The sequence below is a fragment of the Herpailurus yagouaroundi genome, unplaced genomic scaffold (assembly GCF_014898765.1).
Source record: "Herpailurus yagouaroundi ecotype Mexico unplaced genomic scaffold, PumYag 186, whole genome shotgun sequence".
NCBI lineage: Eukaryota > Metazoa > Chordata > Mammalia > Carnivora > Felidae > Herpailurus > Herpailurus yagouaroundi.
In genome coordinates, this window is record NW_024412417.1 from 22,809,864 (window position 1) to 22,824,429 (window position 14,566).

At 34.5% G+C, this 14,566-nt stretch overlaps 1 protein-coding gene and 1 pseudogene across 4 annotated transcripts in view; both read right to left on the reverse strand.

The window, feature by feature from the left end:
• Positions 1-14,566, reverse strand: part of CSMD3 (CUB and Sushi multiple domains 3) — a 1,253,459-nt gene that overhangs the window by 257,370 nt on the left and 981,523 nt on the right. For all 4 annotated transcript variants that reach the window (XM_040494274.1, XM_040494275.1, XM_040494273.1 and 1 more), the window contains one exon: positions 12,861-13,055. In XM_040494274.1, the coding sequence (XP_040350208.1) occupies positions 12,861-13,055 (195 nt within the window). The remainder of the gene's footprint in view (positions 1-12,860; positions 13,056-14,566) is intronic.
• Positions 11,605-12,615, reverse strand: LOC121043249 (28S ribosomal protein S31, mitochondrial-like; annotated as a pseudogene).

A 14,566-nucleotide genomic window follows, 5' to 3' on the forward strand; every position in this document is an offset into this window, starting at 1 on the left:
AAAAAAATAGCTTATTATTCAGCCATTGATTTCATGCTTTGCATCATGTCTCCTAAATAAATAAGCATTTCATTTTGTTTATCTGTTAGATGATGTTCCTCTAATAAGGCCATTTTATCATAACGGTAGTAACTATTTCTTTAAAATATAAACGATTACCTTAAGTAACTTATTTATTTTGATTTTCATTTTCTTTTCCATTAGTTCTGATATATTCACATTCATTTATCTGGAAAACTAAAGATAATATTGTTATGAGTTTCCTATTGCCTCATCTATTCGCCCAAAAGAAAAAAAAGCAAAAATCAGTCTTTACTACTTGTGAATTAATCCTTTGTTACAATTCCACACTCCTGTTTAACACTAAAAACAAACAAACAAACCAACAAAAACAAAACTCCATCTCAATGCTGTAATCAGTGGCTTGTAAACCACTTTAATCCCTCACTAAGTAAACTTAGTAGGAGATGTCCTTCTACATCTGTCACCTCACTGATTGCCTGGACTCACTCATTTGATTGTGCTGCCTGGAAAGGCATTCCCTTCATGCACCAGTGCTCTGTGAGCTGTGTTCTCCATCAGAGTGTATGTTCTTAGAAGAAGAAGAGTCATCCTAGGACAAAGACCTCCGAAGAGCTATATTCATTCCTTGGATAGATCTGCCATGCTACCATATATAAATTCTAATAGAATGGATGTTAATAGTTCATCTGTGATACCTATGTCACTCATTTTTAACCTCATTTTCAAGATTGAGGTATGATGTATACAATTGAGTATTATTGTTGTGGTTGTTTAGCATATTCACAAAGTTGTGGACCACACCTCTACCTAATTTCAGAATATGTGTCATCCTCAAAGGAGTTCCTGTACTCATTAGCAGTCACTTGCTATTCCCTATACTCCCAAGTCCCTAGCAATTGCTAGGAAACTGGATATGGAAAGACAAGTTCTTAAAATAATTTTGGTTGAATTATTGGTGCTGTTTAAAAACTACAATTCCTTTTCATTGCTTAGTTTCTTATTTCTAAGTCATTGATTTTAAGTGATGGCAATCTTTTGTTGTTTAAAACATACTTTAAGACAACTAATATATTAGCACAAAATGAGTGTAGGAAAAAAAATCCTCTGTGACAATTTCTTACTCCTACTGGATCGCTACACATTGATTTCTCAGGAAAGTCTTCTCTGTCTTCCAGATTAGTTCAGAGGATCCCATCATATAGCATTCCATTACTTTCAAGGCACTTATTATAACTTGTTTTATATTTATATAAAGCCACTTATTTGTATGGCCTTTCGATTAAGGTCTGTCTCTATCACTTAACTCCAAATCTATTAAGTCAAAATTTCCATGTCTTTTTATGCACTACTTATAATTCTGGAGCTTAGCAGAGTGTCTGTTTATTTAATGGACTTGTAATAAATATATGTCATAAATATTATGAAAAATAAAATATACAGTATATTACTATCTTGCTGGTGACTAAATGCACGGAATGTAAAACTCATATTTTTCAAACCACTTGTTTAGGGTAGCATAGCAAGTGCAATATAAAAACCCAAATTTTTGGAGTCTGCAAGATCTCGTTTTGAATTCCAGCTTCACTATTTACTGATTGAGTAGCCTTGGAAGAGAGGACATTTCAAAGTGGAAACGGATCTGGTATATGGTGAGGCTTAGACAAAATGAATGAAACAACTCTCTGGCCCCACAGAATCTTCTGGAGGTAATATGTTGAGGGTTTCATAAAGGCCTTAGGAAGATGAACTACTCTCATCAATCCCAGAAAGAAATACAGAGTTTAGAGAAAGGACAGGAGGAAACTTACCTGGTGTTTCTGCCAAACTCTTCCCTTGAGGGAGAGGAATGCCATTTAAGCGATTCTACCCAGGGCATTGTTTCCCTCTAGGAAGAGCCGGTGGTTTTTATTTTCCTCTCCTCTTCATTCCCCTAGGGATGAAGACCAGGGTACTCCAACCCAAAGGAAGAGGAACCTACAACTTTAATTCAGCTGTTTTCTCAAGGAGTGGCGGGGGTTGGGGGGCTGTCACTGTGCCCAGCTGTTAACAATCGGTGTGGACATAGTCCTCTACTTCTTTGGACTCTGTATACTTTAGAAGGCCAGGGAGAAACAAGAGCCAATGTTAATAGTGAAAAGGAGGTGAAATTGGCCTGTCTTCCCCTTTTTCTTACAACTCAGGGGTTCTTTTTCTTGTTTCATGAATTTGGACAGGGAAAAAAATGTATATATTTTTCAACCCTAATGGATTTTTTTATTTTTAGTGAATTATACCATTTCATTCCATTTCGAATGTAGGCAGAAAACCACAGTAGTATTAGAAGTAACTGCGACTTTGTCACCAATAGAAATTACAGATGTTTTTATATTACATAATTGTTGTGGATACCTCAAAATATTATTTCTGCTTATCCCTATAGTAGTTATTAAGCTTTTCAGAACTTCCAATTTAAGGGAATAATTAGGAAGTAATATATTATTACATCAAAATTTGTTTTTTCAATTATAGATTTTAAGTACTTGGATAACTGCGTTTTAATATAATCAGTTTATTGTTTACACCTATGTGCTTTATTATATTTTTACACCTAAAAAAGATAATTCTAGGATAGCATTCATCATTACACAAAAAAGAAACCCAATTCTAATTAGATTCCTCCCCAATCCATCTGATGACTTTCGTAATTTTTTGTTTTCTCTTTTCTTTAACGGTGCTTGGCTGAGATTGTTGCTCTGGCCTATGAAGTTCTGGAAAATATTAGTTGCACTGGAGGACCCCTGCCTTTTCGCTCTCTTGTATCTCTTCCTAACATGACAGACCAATTCTTCCCTGAATCAGAAAGGTCCTAAAACTCAGATTTGGAACTAGGGGAGAAATATCCAGTCTTCAGTTTGGCTTAGGTTTGAAGATATTTAGAACCATTGCCTTAGTATGGTCCAGGTTTACTCACTAACACTCCCAAGTATTTCAGTCTAACTGGATCTGGCATTTGGGATTAGGAACAAAATTCCCTATTGCACAGCGAGCTCTGTATTATCTTCTTTTATGTGTATATCTTGGAGTGAATGGCTCACTGCTAAAGTGTAAGTGTAAAATGAAATTTTCCGTGTTTAATAAAGGGGAGGAAAGCAGCAGCCTCCTTTAGGGCATCTCTTTTAAAACATAATAGGCCCCAACTTTTGATTTTATAGTGCAGGACTGCTGGCCTTCTGACTGAAGTAAACAATTCTTCAGAAATTAACTCAGGGTTCTTCCAAGGTATGCTCACAAGGTATATGGAGACAAGGTACCTCAGTGTGTGTCTCAAGAAGATGAAAGAAGTGTTATTTGTTCTTTCTTTATAAATTTGTATGAGATTCTGTCTGGTCTTTCTAGTATCTTTCATAGACTGCCGGCAATGTTCATTATATTCCAAATATCCTGATTCACTAATAAATCTGATTTTTTTCTCTCTAGGTTTTGTGGGTTGAAATTTTTAGTAGGTTTTTTTTCTCCAATAGAAGAACATTTGTGACTATTTTTAGATCTGTTTTCTTATTACCTTAATACCATTCCTTAATACAGTTTGATTCTCAACATGACTATTAATAGTTACTGCTGTATACTTTATTTTCTTGATCTGCAAGGAGAGAATTTCTGGGTTGATAGATTTTCTGTATATGTAAGTTTTTTTTTTCTTTTTTGCTTTTCTGTAAAAACTGGTGACACATTAGGGAGGCAAGTTTGAAGTCTAACTCAAAGCCTGCATGGTAGTGGAGAATAGGGGCTTCTTTGTACAATGAGAAGCCACGAGACCACCCCTCTGGAGATATGGCATAGTGACTGAGATCCCAAAAACAGAGAAAATAAAGATGGTTTAAAATATGAGCTCCAAGTCAGTGGTCACAAGTAAATATGCTCTGAATTATAGGCACTGATTTGCAATCAAACTGCTTCTTACACAGGGGACTCTACGTAGTATGATCCAGAATTCATAGCAGCAGGGATTTGTTTATAACAATGTTAATGATTCTCTAGACTAGCATGCAGGAGGCCAACTGGAGTGATAATGTAAATAAGAGTGCCTGGAAATAGCAGGTGCTCAATATCATTAGCTTTCCTTCCCGTTTCATTTTAAGTAATACACCCCCCCCCTTCCCATCATATAAAAACCAAGCATGCCTTGGTTTTGTCTCAATACTACTTTAAGTTTTTAAAATAGAAAATACTTTTGGGGTGCATGACTCAGGTGGTAGAATATGTGACACTTGATCTTGGGGTCATGAGTTCAAGTCCCTCACTGGGCCTAGAGTTTACTAAAAAAAAAAAAAAAGAAAAAAAAAGGAAAGAAAGGAAAAGAAAAGAAATGCAGTATACTTCTTTTTAGCATGGTTACGAAACATAATCTGTATATTATGTCTGTGAACAAAATTCCTATGTGTAGCTAATGAAAGGCAGATATTTGATGATACTCAGAAATAATTTATCACTAGGCCTTTGTTTTATGAATCTTGCATCTACATGCCTTAATTATATCACATATTTTAAATGGCATCAAATGCTAAATGGCTCAGTATATTAGACTAGATGATACCTATATGCATTTATAATGGAATGGGGCTCTAGACTTGTTTCAAACCTCAAAAAAAAATTCTATAAACCTCAAGGACATTTGTGATAAGAAATTAGCCCAAGACAAGCCATGCCATTTAAGCAGGAGATCTGGAATAAGAGTTGAGTTTTCTACTTCATACACTAAAGCAATATGATTTAATTAAAAGTAGGTCATATGAGTTTATTAATGAGAGATAACTGTAAAATTGGAGAGCTGGAATTACAAAATGAACTTTTTATTTTTTAGTTTGTTTCTTTTGAAGCTTTCTCTTCAGTTGATAGGGTAAGAGGCTACCCTTTTAAAAGCTTTTATCATTCCACATATAATTGGAAGTTGAACAAAGAATGGTGCCCTATGACTACTGGATGTCTAATCTTAACGTACTCGTGTGTATGTACTTTGAAAAGACTTACAGTTACCAATGATTGAGTTACTTAATTCTCTTTTTCCCCCCAGAATCTAGGACTTACATTAGCAGGAGAGAAACAAAGGTATTGAAAATAATGGTGCCGATATTCAAAAGAACTAACACTGACTATATCTATTAAGGTATTTATTTGCATTCTGTGTAAGGTTGTATTTCAAATGCAATGCAAAAATGCATGTCAGATGAACACTTTTATTAGTTATTGGTAGGAATTTACTTTTTATTAATTCTCATACTTAGCATGGAGGAAGATTTCAGAAATAAGTGGAGAGCCCCAAATTTCACCACTTATTTTTCATGCCACATATCCATTCATGAAACACTTAATCAACTGCAATTTGCCATAACTGCAGATATAAAAAAGATGAATGCAAGGTCATTTGTAGAATTAATCAGCCTACCTATAGGGCAGTGATTGAGCCTAGACTCCAAAACATGACTGCTGGGCAACTGTGACTTAGAGCAAGTGACTGAACCTCTCTTTGTGTCTTCGTTTCCTCATCTGTAAATGAGAATATTAGTAGTCCTCAATTCATGGAGTTGTGTTAGGCTCTAAATAATATATGTACAAAACTTCAAGCCATTCCAGTACAGATAAACTATGATCTCTATGACTCCTCTCTCTAGGCTTGCCATATTGAGCTGCTGGAAATTCTACCTACTTTCCTTCATTTACTCTTGCCTGTATATATTTATAAATGCTCAACCCCGGGTGTGAAAGGCACCATCTCCTCATGCCTGTACCTCACCTGGTTTATTCTTACTTTATTTTTAAGATTCACTTTATGTGTCATTTTTATAAGGAAGACTTTCTTTTAAAAAAAATTAACATGTATTCATTTTTTGAGAGACAGAGCGTGAGTGGGGGAGGGCAGAAAAAGAGGGAGACGCAGAATCTGAAGCAGACTCCAGGCTCTGAGCAATCAGTAACAGAGCCTGACGCGGGGCTCAAACTCACCCATGAACCGCGAGATCATGACCTGAGCTGAAGTCCGAAGCTTAACCAACTGAGCAACCAGGCGCCTCAAGGAAGACTTTCCTGATGTCTCTGTAATTGGTTCAGAGGCACCTCCATGCTGTGCGTGCAGCACTGATTTTATTTCCAGCAATGGACCGTATCTGTCTGTATATCCTCTGATTATAAACTCTCTAAGGGCAAGAACCATATTGAATTCATAGCGCAGGACCAGGCATATAATTCATACTTTTGAATGCTTGAAAAAGAGGAATGCATGATGCCATCTCTTCTTTAGAATAAGTGGAAAGCTACTGATTCTTTAACAGTACAAATATGTTTATTCTTAGGGTCTTATTATTGTAATTAACTGTCAAATGCATGTTCCACTGTATGCTATAGCAATGGAAAAGATCAAGAATACTGCATTGGTCCAATCATGAAATAAATAAGCCATGGGTATGTAATGTGCAGCATGATGATATCATTAATAGTACTCTCTTGCATATCTGAAAGTTGCTAAGAGAGTACGTCTTGAAATTATTTATCATAAGAAAAAATTGTAACTGTGTGGTGATGGATGTCAACTGTACTTATTGTTGCGATCATTTCGTAATATATATAAATACAAATCATTTTGTTGTATATCTAAAGCAAATTTAATGTTATATGTCAATTATATCTCAGTTAAAAAAACAATATTGTATTATCGTTGTAATACAACAATATTGTATTAGTACTTCTAAATTTAATGATCTACCTTTCAAAGTTCTAAGGCCCTAAAATAACTGGGACTTTGCACACACCAGAAATATTTCAACTTTAGATATACTTGATTCCATCCTGGAAGCTTTAGGGAGCAAGGAAAGGGTAAATTGGAATGTTTTTTCTACTAAGAAAACAAGTGGTCAGAAGCCTAAAGGAAGTCTGAGAGCTTCAGCCAGAAAGCTGGGGAAAAAAAGTATTCAGACAAAAAGGACAAGTAAGTGCAAAAGCCCTGAGGTGGAAGTGTGAACAGTGCTTTCAAGAAACATCAAGGAGGCCCTTGTGGCCCAAAGAGTGTAGTAGGGAGCAAGAATAGTAAAGAGGTCAGAGTATATATAGGTAGATTAAGTAGAACCTCATATTGTAAGATCTTTGGAATTTACTCAGATTTAGAAAGTCACTGGTGGATTTTGATATAATCTGACATATGTTTGAAAGATTACTTTGTTGTGTTCATAAGAGATTGTATCAGGAAATAAGGGAAAGAGAGAAACTAGCCAGGGGGGAGGCTAAGAGCTAAGAGATAGCCTGTAGTTGCCCTAGATTAGGGTAGAGGTGTGTTTATATAAACAACTGCAATGCCATTAGGTGAAATAAATCAAGTAGTGAATATTAAGGGAAAAAGATGGAATCTGTCACTATTTGTGTTTCATTTCCTTTAGCTAATATTGAGTCATTTTATGGATAAGAGCAATAAGAGTTCCACTTTAATCCAGTGTGTCTATAGTTTTCTAAAGTAACTCACTTTAGTTTTCTAAAGCAACTCAGAGTTTCAACATACTTTTCAAAGTATGAAAAATAAGAAGGTAAGAAATTATTTTCCAAGCACTTTTTTTTTGATCACAAAGTGAATTGCAGGTACGGATATTCTGTTTTGCTATCATTTAATACCTGTGACATTTTCATGAGATAAACTGCAGGGTTTCTCATCACTGAGCAGGACTTACCACAGGATGCTATCATTTTGGATCTACTTCTGACAAATGCAATCTCCCAGGGTCCAACATAAGCTCTTGAAAATATTTCCTTCAGATTTAAAATGTACACAATCTTAAACCATGATAAAAAAAAATCCTATCCTCTAAAATAGACAAACTGTAAATTCTTACGGTTCGGTTCAGGATAAACATATTTACTAAGAGGCTGCATGTATAAATTAATATGTTTCATGCTAAACATGTAGCCTGAGACTTTGGGAGCTTATGGTCTTTCAGAGTGAAACATTATAAGAAAAAGCAAAATATTGCATTTAAAAATTGCATTAAAGGTCATGCTGGTGTTTACTTTTATGTAAAAAATGAAAAGCTTTAGTTATTTTGGCACTTAGGGATCATGGTCTAATAGCCAACATCCTACTTATATACTCAAAAGTGAAGCCTATCAGTCAAAATTTCCTGCCCATGTTCTCAGAGATATTAGTCAACATTTTACCGAGGGGTGGGTAATATGCAGCATGAAAAGCAGCAGAGGCTGGCAATCTAATTCTTAAACATTAATGATATTAACAATAGAGGCATAAAAAAATTAATGCATGACAAAGGCAATAACTAGAATAAACAAACATAACATATTTCTGGAATATTGAAGAGAGGGGCTGTGGATTTGACATAACTCTTTATCTTTTATACCTGGAAATAAATGGAAATTGTCTAGAGTTGGCAAATCAAGAAACAGAGCTTCATATGTTATGCAGAGTCATGGAGAGGACCATCAGAGCAATTAGAACTAGAAATTATTAGAAGGCTCAGCTGAGTAATAGCAGAATAGAGGTGGGGGGTGAGGCAGATGACCAGTGCTTTAAATAACTTTAAATTGGGACGCCTGGTTGGCTCAGTCATTTAAGTATCTGACTCTTGATTTTGGCTCAGGTCATGATCTCATGGTTGATGAGTTCAAGCTCCGCATCGGGCTCTACACTGAGAGTGGAGAGTTTGCTTGGGGTTCCCTCTCTCCCCCCTTACCCCTGCCCTCCCCCTCTCAAAATAGATAAACTTAAAAAAATAAATTACTTTAAATGCTAAGCTATTTTAAATAATTTTCTCAGTTATCCCATGTATATTTTACTTTGATAAAAAATACAAAATATATCTTAATTAAAAAATTTATCCTTATGAACAAAAAAACTTCTGGCTCTTTTGCAGATGCTTTACCCACTAATTTTGACTTTCAAAGTATTAAATTATTAAATCTGAAAGTCAGCCAGTTCTGTGTATTTTGGATTTCTGTATAATTACTGTGAGGGAAAACAAACAGATATGTGCGAACCTGATCAAGAAACTAAAATATACTAAGCTCTCCTTACTGTGATATAGTAATTACTTCAGAACCAATGTTATATTTATTTATTTATTTATTTATTTATTTATTTATTTATTTAATTTTATGTTATTAGATAACCTCTAAGCCCAGCGTGGGGCTTGAACTCATGACCCCAAGATTAAGAGTCACATGCTCTACTGACTGAGCTAGCAGGAACCCCAAAACCAAATGTTCCAAATGAGTTATTTAATATAATTCTCCCAACAACCTTACAAACTATACAATATTATCTCATGCTTAGACACATAAATTATACAAGGTCACATAGCTGATTTTAGGTCTTCTCTTGGTTTTAAAACATTGTTTAGAGTTAATTACATCTAATTCTAAAACATGGGCTTCCCCCCATACTAGAAATCATCAGACGTGGTCATATTTTAACATGAATATATCTTCAATTTTGGGTAATAGTATAAGGTATGCATGCAATAACTTTGATTTCCATAGTATCTTGGCATTGTAGGCAAAAGTCTAGTCATATCCAACTAAACTGATAGTGAAGATTATTCTCTTTTAAGAAATTTAAAAATACTAAACATTTGTGCTGTTTTTAGGAGTGGGTAAATGTGTATCCATATATTAACATTAATAAATTAGATTTAATTAATGTTAAAATGATAGAAATATACCAGTTGCACTAAAACCTAACATACAATGCAAAGTGCAATGTATGTTTTCTAGTGCTGTGCTTCTTTCAGAACATTTTGAATATCACACGTATTAATATGCCAATGTTTGCTGGGAAATTCACTAGGCCTTCTGTATGTGCTATGGTTAATTGAATCTTCACATAATCTATTGAGTTAATAACTATCATCCAGTTTTAGAGATTTAAAAATCAAGGCTTAGCTCATCTGAGGTCATAGATATAGTAAGAGGATTTGAACACAGGTCTACCCTTGCCTTTGTTTTGTTTGTAGATATTGACTATTAAACCAACATGAAATACACTTGGTTGAATTGTAATTGATCCCATGAAATATTTTTGGTTCAGAAGGACCATTTGTATACATTATGGTATAGTCCATGCTCAATTAACATTTCTATGACCTATCAATATAGAAATCTATGGCAAGGAATAGGATTATTCTAGGCAGGCATATTCTTAGTGAATGCATATTCTGCTGCACCTGTCTTTTTCACCTAAGCCATTGAAAACCATGTATTTAATAATTTATCCCAGTGATTAAGACTTATCTTTTTGATCTATAGTTTTTTAAAAATGTATATTTATTTATTTTGAGAGAAAGAGAGTAGGGGGAGGGGAAGAGAAGGAGGGAGAGAGAGAATCTTAGGCAGCCTCTGTGCTATCAGTGTAGAGCCTGATGTGGGCTTGATCTCATGAAGTCCAAGATGATGACCTGAGCCAAAATCAAGAACCTGAAGCTTAACCTACTGAGCCACCCAGGAGCCCCTGATCTATAGTTTTCTTTATTCTTTGGTTTTCTCTGTCAGGATTTTGGTTATTTCTTGTTTGGCTTCAGAAAATTTTCCATGTTTTTTTGTTGTTGTTGCTTGTTTGTTTGTTAGTTTTTTAATGAATTTTCTGTCTATCCACAAATTCCTCTTTTGCATGGCTCTTAAGACAAAACAACCACACTTTCTCTTAAACTTTTTATAAACTTTCGTGACATTCATTATTTTTTTTTCTCTTTGGCAGAATGAAATTCAAAGTAATTATTTCTCCTTTTATTCCCCTTGTCTTGATAGATGAAACCATCGACTCAAGCCACGTTTTAATTGGCTGTTCTGTTACTAACAGAATGACCATTTAGTAGGTAAGTACCTTGTCTTTAGTTCTTACACAACATTCTGAAGTAAAGAATTTCAAATACTCTCATTTTACAGATGAGAGACTCTAGAGAGGTTAAATGACTTGTTTAAGTCAGAAATAATACACACATAATCCGAGTACATGAATATATTATATAATTAAGAAAAATTACTATGTGTACCAGACATCAAAAATCTATTCTTTTAATCCTCAGATCAAAATTGTTTTTTCTCACTGCAACTCATAGTAAGAAATATACATTACCTCATTGCAAATATACTCATATACATCTACATGCACACACACACCCTCCACACACATATTTATTGTATTTTATTTATTTCTTTATAGATAGCTGAAAAGAGTTCCACAAAAAAATATTTATCCTTACTATGGTCTTTGGATTATAACATTTTTCTCTTCTTTTTATGTATTTATCTTTTATTTTATTTCATTCAATGTTATATCAGTTATAAAAATGCTGGTCACGACCCAGTGAATTGATTTTATGACTCACTGGTGGTGACCTATAGTTTAGAAAATCTGCTCTAGATGATATCATCTCCATGTCAGTTTTGTACAATGCATTGGGATCATTCAACTGATGAGGGAGTCTGTGGTAACTTTCCAAAGTGATATCATAGTTTTTCTCTCCTTACTGAACTGTTTTTTTTTTCCCACAGTATCTCTGTCCTCATAGACTTGTATACAAGTATATGATTTTTCAACATGCAGTATTATTTTATTTAGCTATAAAATCCATCTCCAAAAGCTTGAAATAAAAATTTCCATGGTCTGCAAATGAACTGTGTATCACTTTATTTTAGAATGTCCTGTTTTTCATTAAAATAATGTTTCAACCACTGTGTTGGACTTTTCTAACACTCAGATGTGCATTTTAGAAAGAACACGGGGTACTGGTTCCATAAAGTGACAAATTGGTCCTTGTTGTGAAAAATCCTCCTGGTATTTATCCAGAAATATATATTCATGAACCATCATCATCACAACTCCTTCATTATTCATTGGGGACTCCCACAATCTTCCCTCCTGTGTCCACTGAATCATCTTTTCAAAATTCTGAATAGGCTGTTCATTTACTGTGGCTAAATGCTTAGCAAATTCCACACCCTAAGTGAAGGTGCCATCTCTGTTTCTGGTGCCTCTTCAGTAACTTCCTTAATCTCAAGAACATTAAGTGTCTTCCCCTTGAATATATTTTTCCTAATGTATTTTTCCTAACTTTTTCTAAGATCAGCAGTCTTCTCCTGGCTATGATCACTGTCAGTTCCTGTATCAAGTTGAATCTGATGCACTGGTCTGGTACTAACTCTGGCGGTGGCAGTTACATATCTGATATGATGTTACTGAAACTAATTTTCGGTCTTCCTCCATTTTACTGTGTCCTTGAGACTTCCCCCTGTTGTGAGACCCGCCTCAGCAGCTCCAACAGGGTTGTCCTTCTAGGCAACTTTAATTTTTAGGAAAAATGTGTAGTTTGGATAAAGATTTATCACCAGTTCTTGATCATATTTAAGTTACTGCATTTATCTATGTTGTTGAAATGTCAGTTTCAGTGTATTTGTTCTTCCTTTACTCAGCCAGTATCTTCTGAGCACCTAATTTTCTCAGGCGCTCCTCTAAGTCCTGAACACAGAATAGAAAAAGGCAATATCCTTGTGCCAGGGAGCTTGCCTACAATAACGTGTGCATTGCTTTAGAGACACCTGGGAATATAAGTACTTTCCCAAAACCATTTCTTTAATGAATCCAATTTGAAAATCCTTGATAAAATCTCTGCCTGGCCTATATCACACTTGTAGATTGAATGTTAAGTGGTCAATTTTTAAAAATATAAAAATGGGTTTAAATATTTCCTGATTCTGTCTAAAAATAAAAGCTCAGACTATATATATATATATATTTTTTTTATATTTTTATATTTATATATATATATATATATATATATATATATATATATATATTTATGTATATTTCTTACCATGACAACTTGGTAAGGCTCTATTCCATCCAGGTCTTCCATCATCTCCCATGATACAGGTGAGTGTCGAATAACCTTGAAGAACATAACCAGCATCACAATAATAGGTGACTGTTGACCCTAATTTATAATCCATTCCAAGTCTGGTGCCATTCATTATATTGCCTGGATCAAAGCAGGACTCTCGAAGTTTTGCTGTAAAACAGTGTTGATATAAAATGAATTGTTGAAAACATTATTTTCCACGAAAGTTTTACTATTACTTCATTTCTACTTCTAAACAGACGGGAAAGCACCAGCATTCTGTCCGCTTCTGTTTGTGGGCTCAAAGTACAAAGCAGCCCATAATCATATGTGACACTTTGCTTATTCATATTGATAAGTAAGAGCATAAAATTCTTCGCTGGACTTTTCATTAAAATTAGTATCTAATATGCAGTCAAACATTGGGTGTTAGAGTTTATTATAAATTGTATGCAATAATATTTATAAATGCATACATATTTTCAATGAATTATTTTGGAAAAGAAGCAGGATTTATTTCTTTATTTATTACTGCTTTATTCCTCCATATAAAGGACACCCATTCCCTGTGACTGAACCTAGAAATGATACTACCACCGGTGTTGAGCTCAGCTCATTTCACCACTGGTAGGAAGGTGAAATCATTTATTGTAACCTACCTCCTCTAGTCACCTCCCATGTCCACCAGAGGTCTGTCTATCCATCATTAAAAAGCAGCAAAATCTTTATGACATCCAAGCCATGATCTTTTTGGACAGAGAGTCTATGTTAAAGCCAAGTGCTTTTAAAGCTAACACAAATTTAAAATTAAGTCCATTCACAACAAAGGAACAAAGGAACTAAAAGTTCTCTGTGCACCCTGATAGTGAACTAAAGAGGATGACAGAACATTTTGAAAACATGTAGAGAAAAACAAAGATCAGTTCATCCATTTTGGGGAATAAGCTCTAATACAAATTGTTGTTAACAGATCTGAGCAATTCCCTAATATTTCCATATTAATATTATTATAGGTTACTTAAGAAATAATACAAAAATGTAAGGGCCATCACAATTTCAGGATAACAAATATAATTTTCTACATTAGAATTTATTTTATGTTAATGGGAAATCAGGAGGTGGGTATATCTCTGCATATGACTCATGGAATCATTGGAATTTAAGTCAATAATATCTTCGTGTTCGGCTATCACAGAAATTATTTTATTATCATATATCCAAATCTTCTTACCTGCAGCAGTAGGAATATATTTCTTCCACTCATAAAACTTTACAAAGTTCAAAGTACTTCAACATTCATAGAAAATGAGGAAAAATTTGTGTTTTATAAAGAACACTAGCAAGATTTCTCCCAATTCAGCTAAAGAGGCAATGGCAGAATCAACCGTTTAAATGATTTTAATAGAATATCAGAGGAACGAAGTTCTGCTTTTTTTCTTTCCTTCTTTCCAACAGGTACTTAAGAGCCCACACTACCCAGTGAACTTTGGAAATATAGCAGTGCACATTCAGAATATATTTTGGCCCTCATGGCATTTACAGCTTATTAGTTCTATTAAATGAATACTTGTAACTCTCAAGAGTATGACATATGTGGATGCATTCAGGAACCTTCCTGGAGAACTGACATCTAAGCTGAACATGGAGAGAGAATGAGCTGACTAGGTGAAGGACAAGGCAGG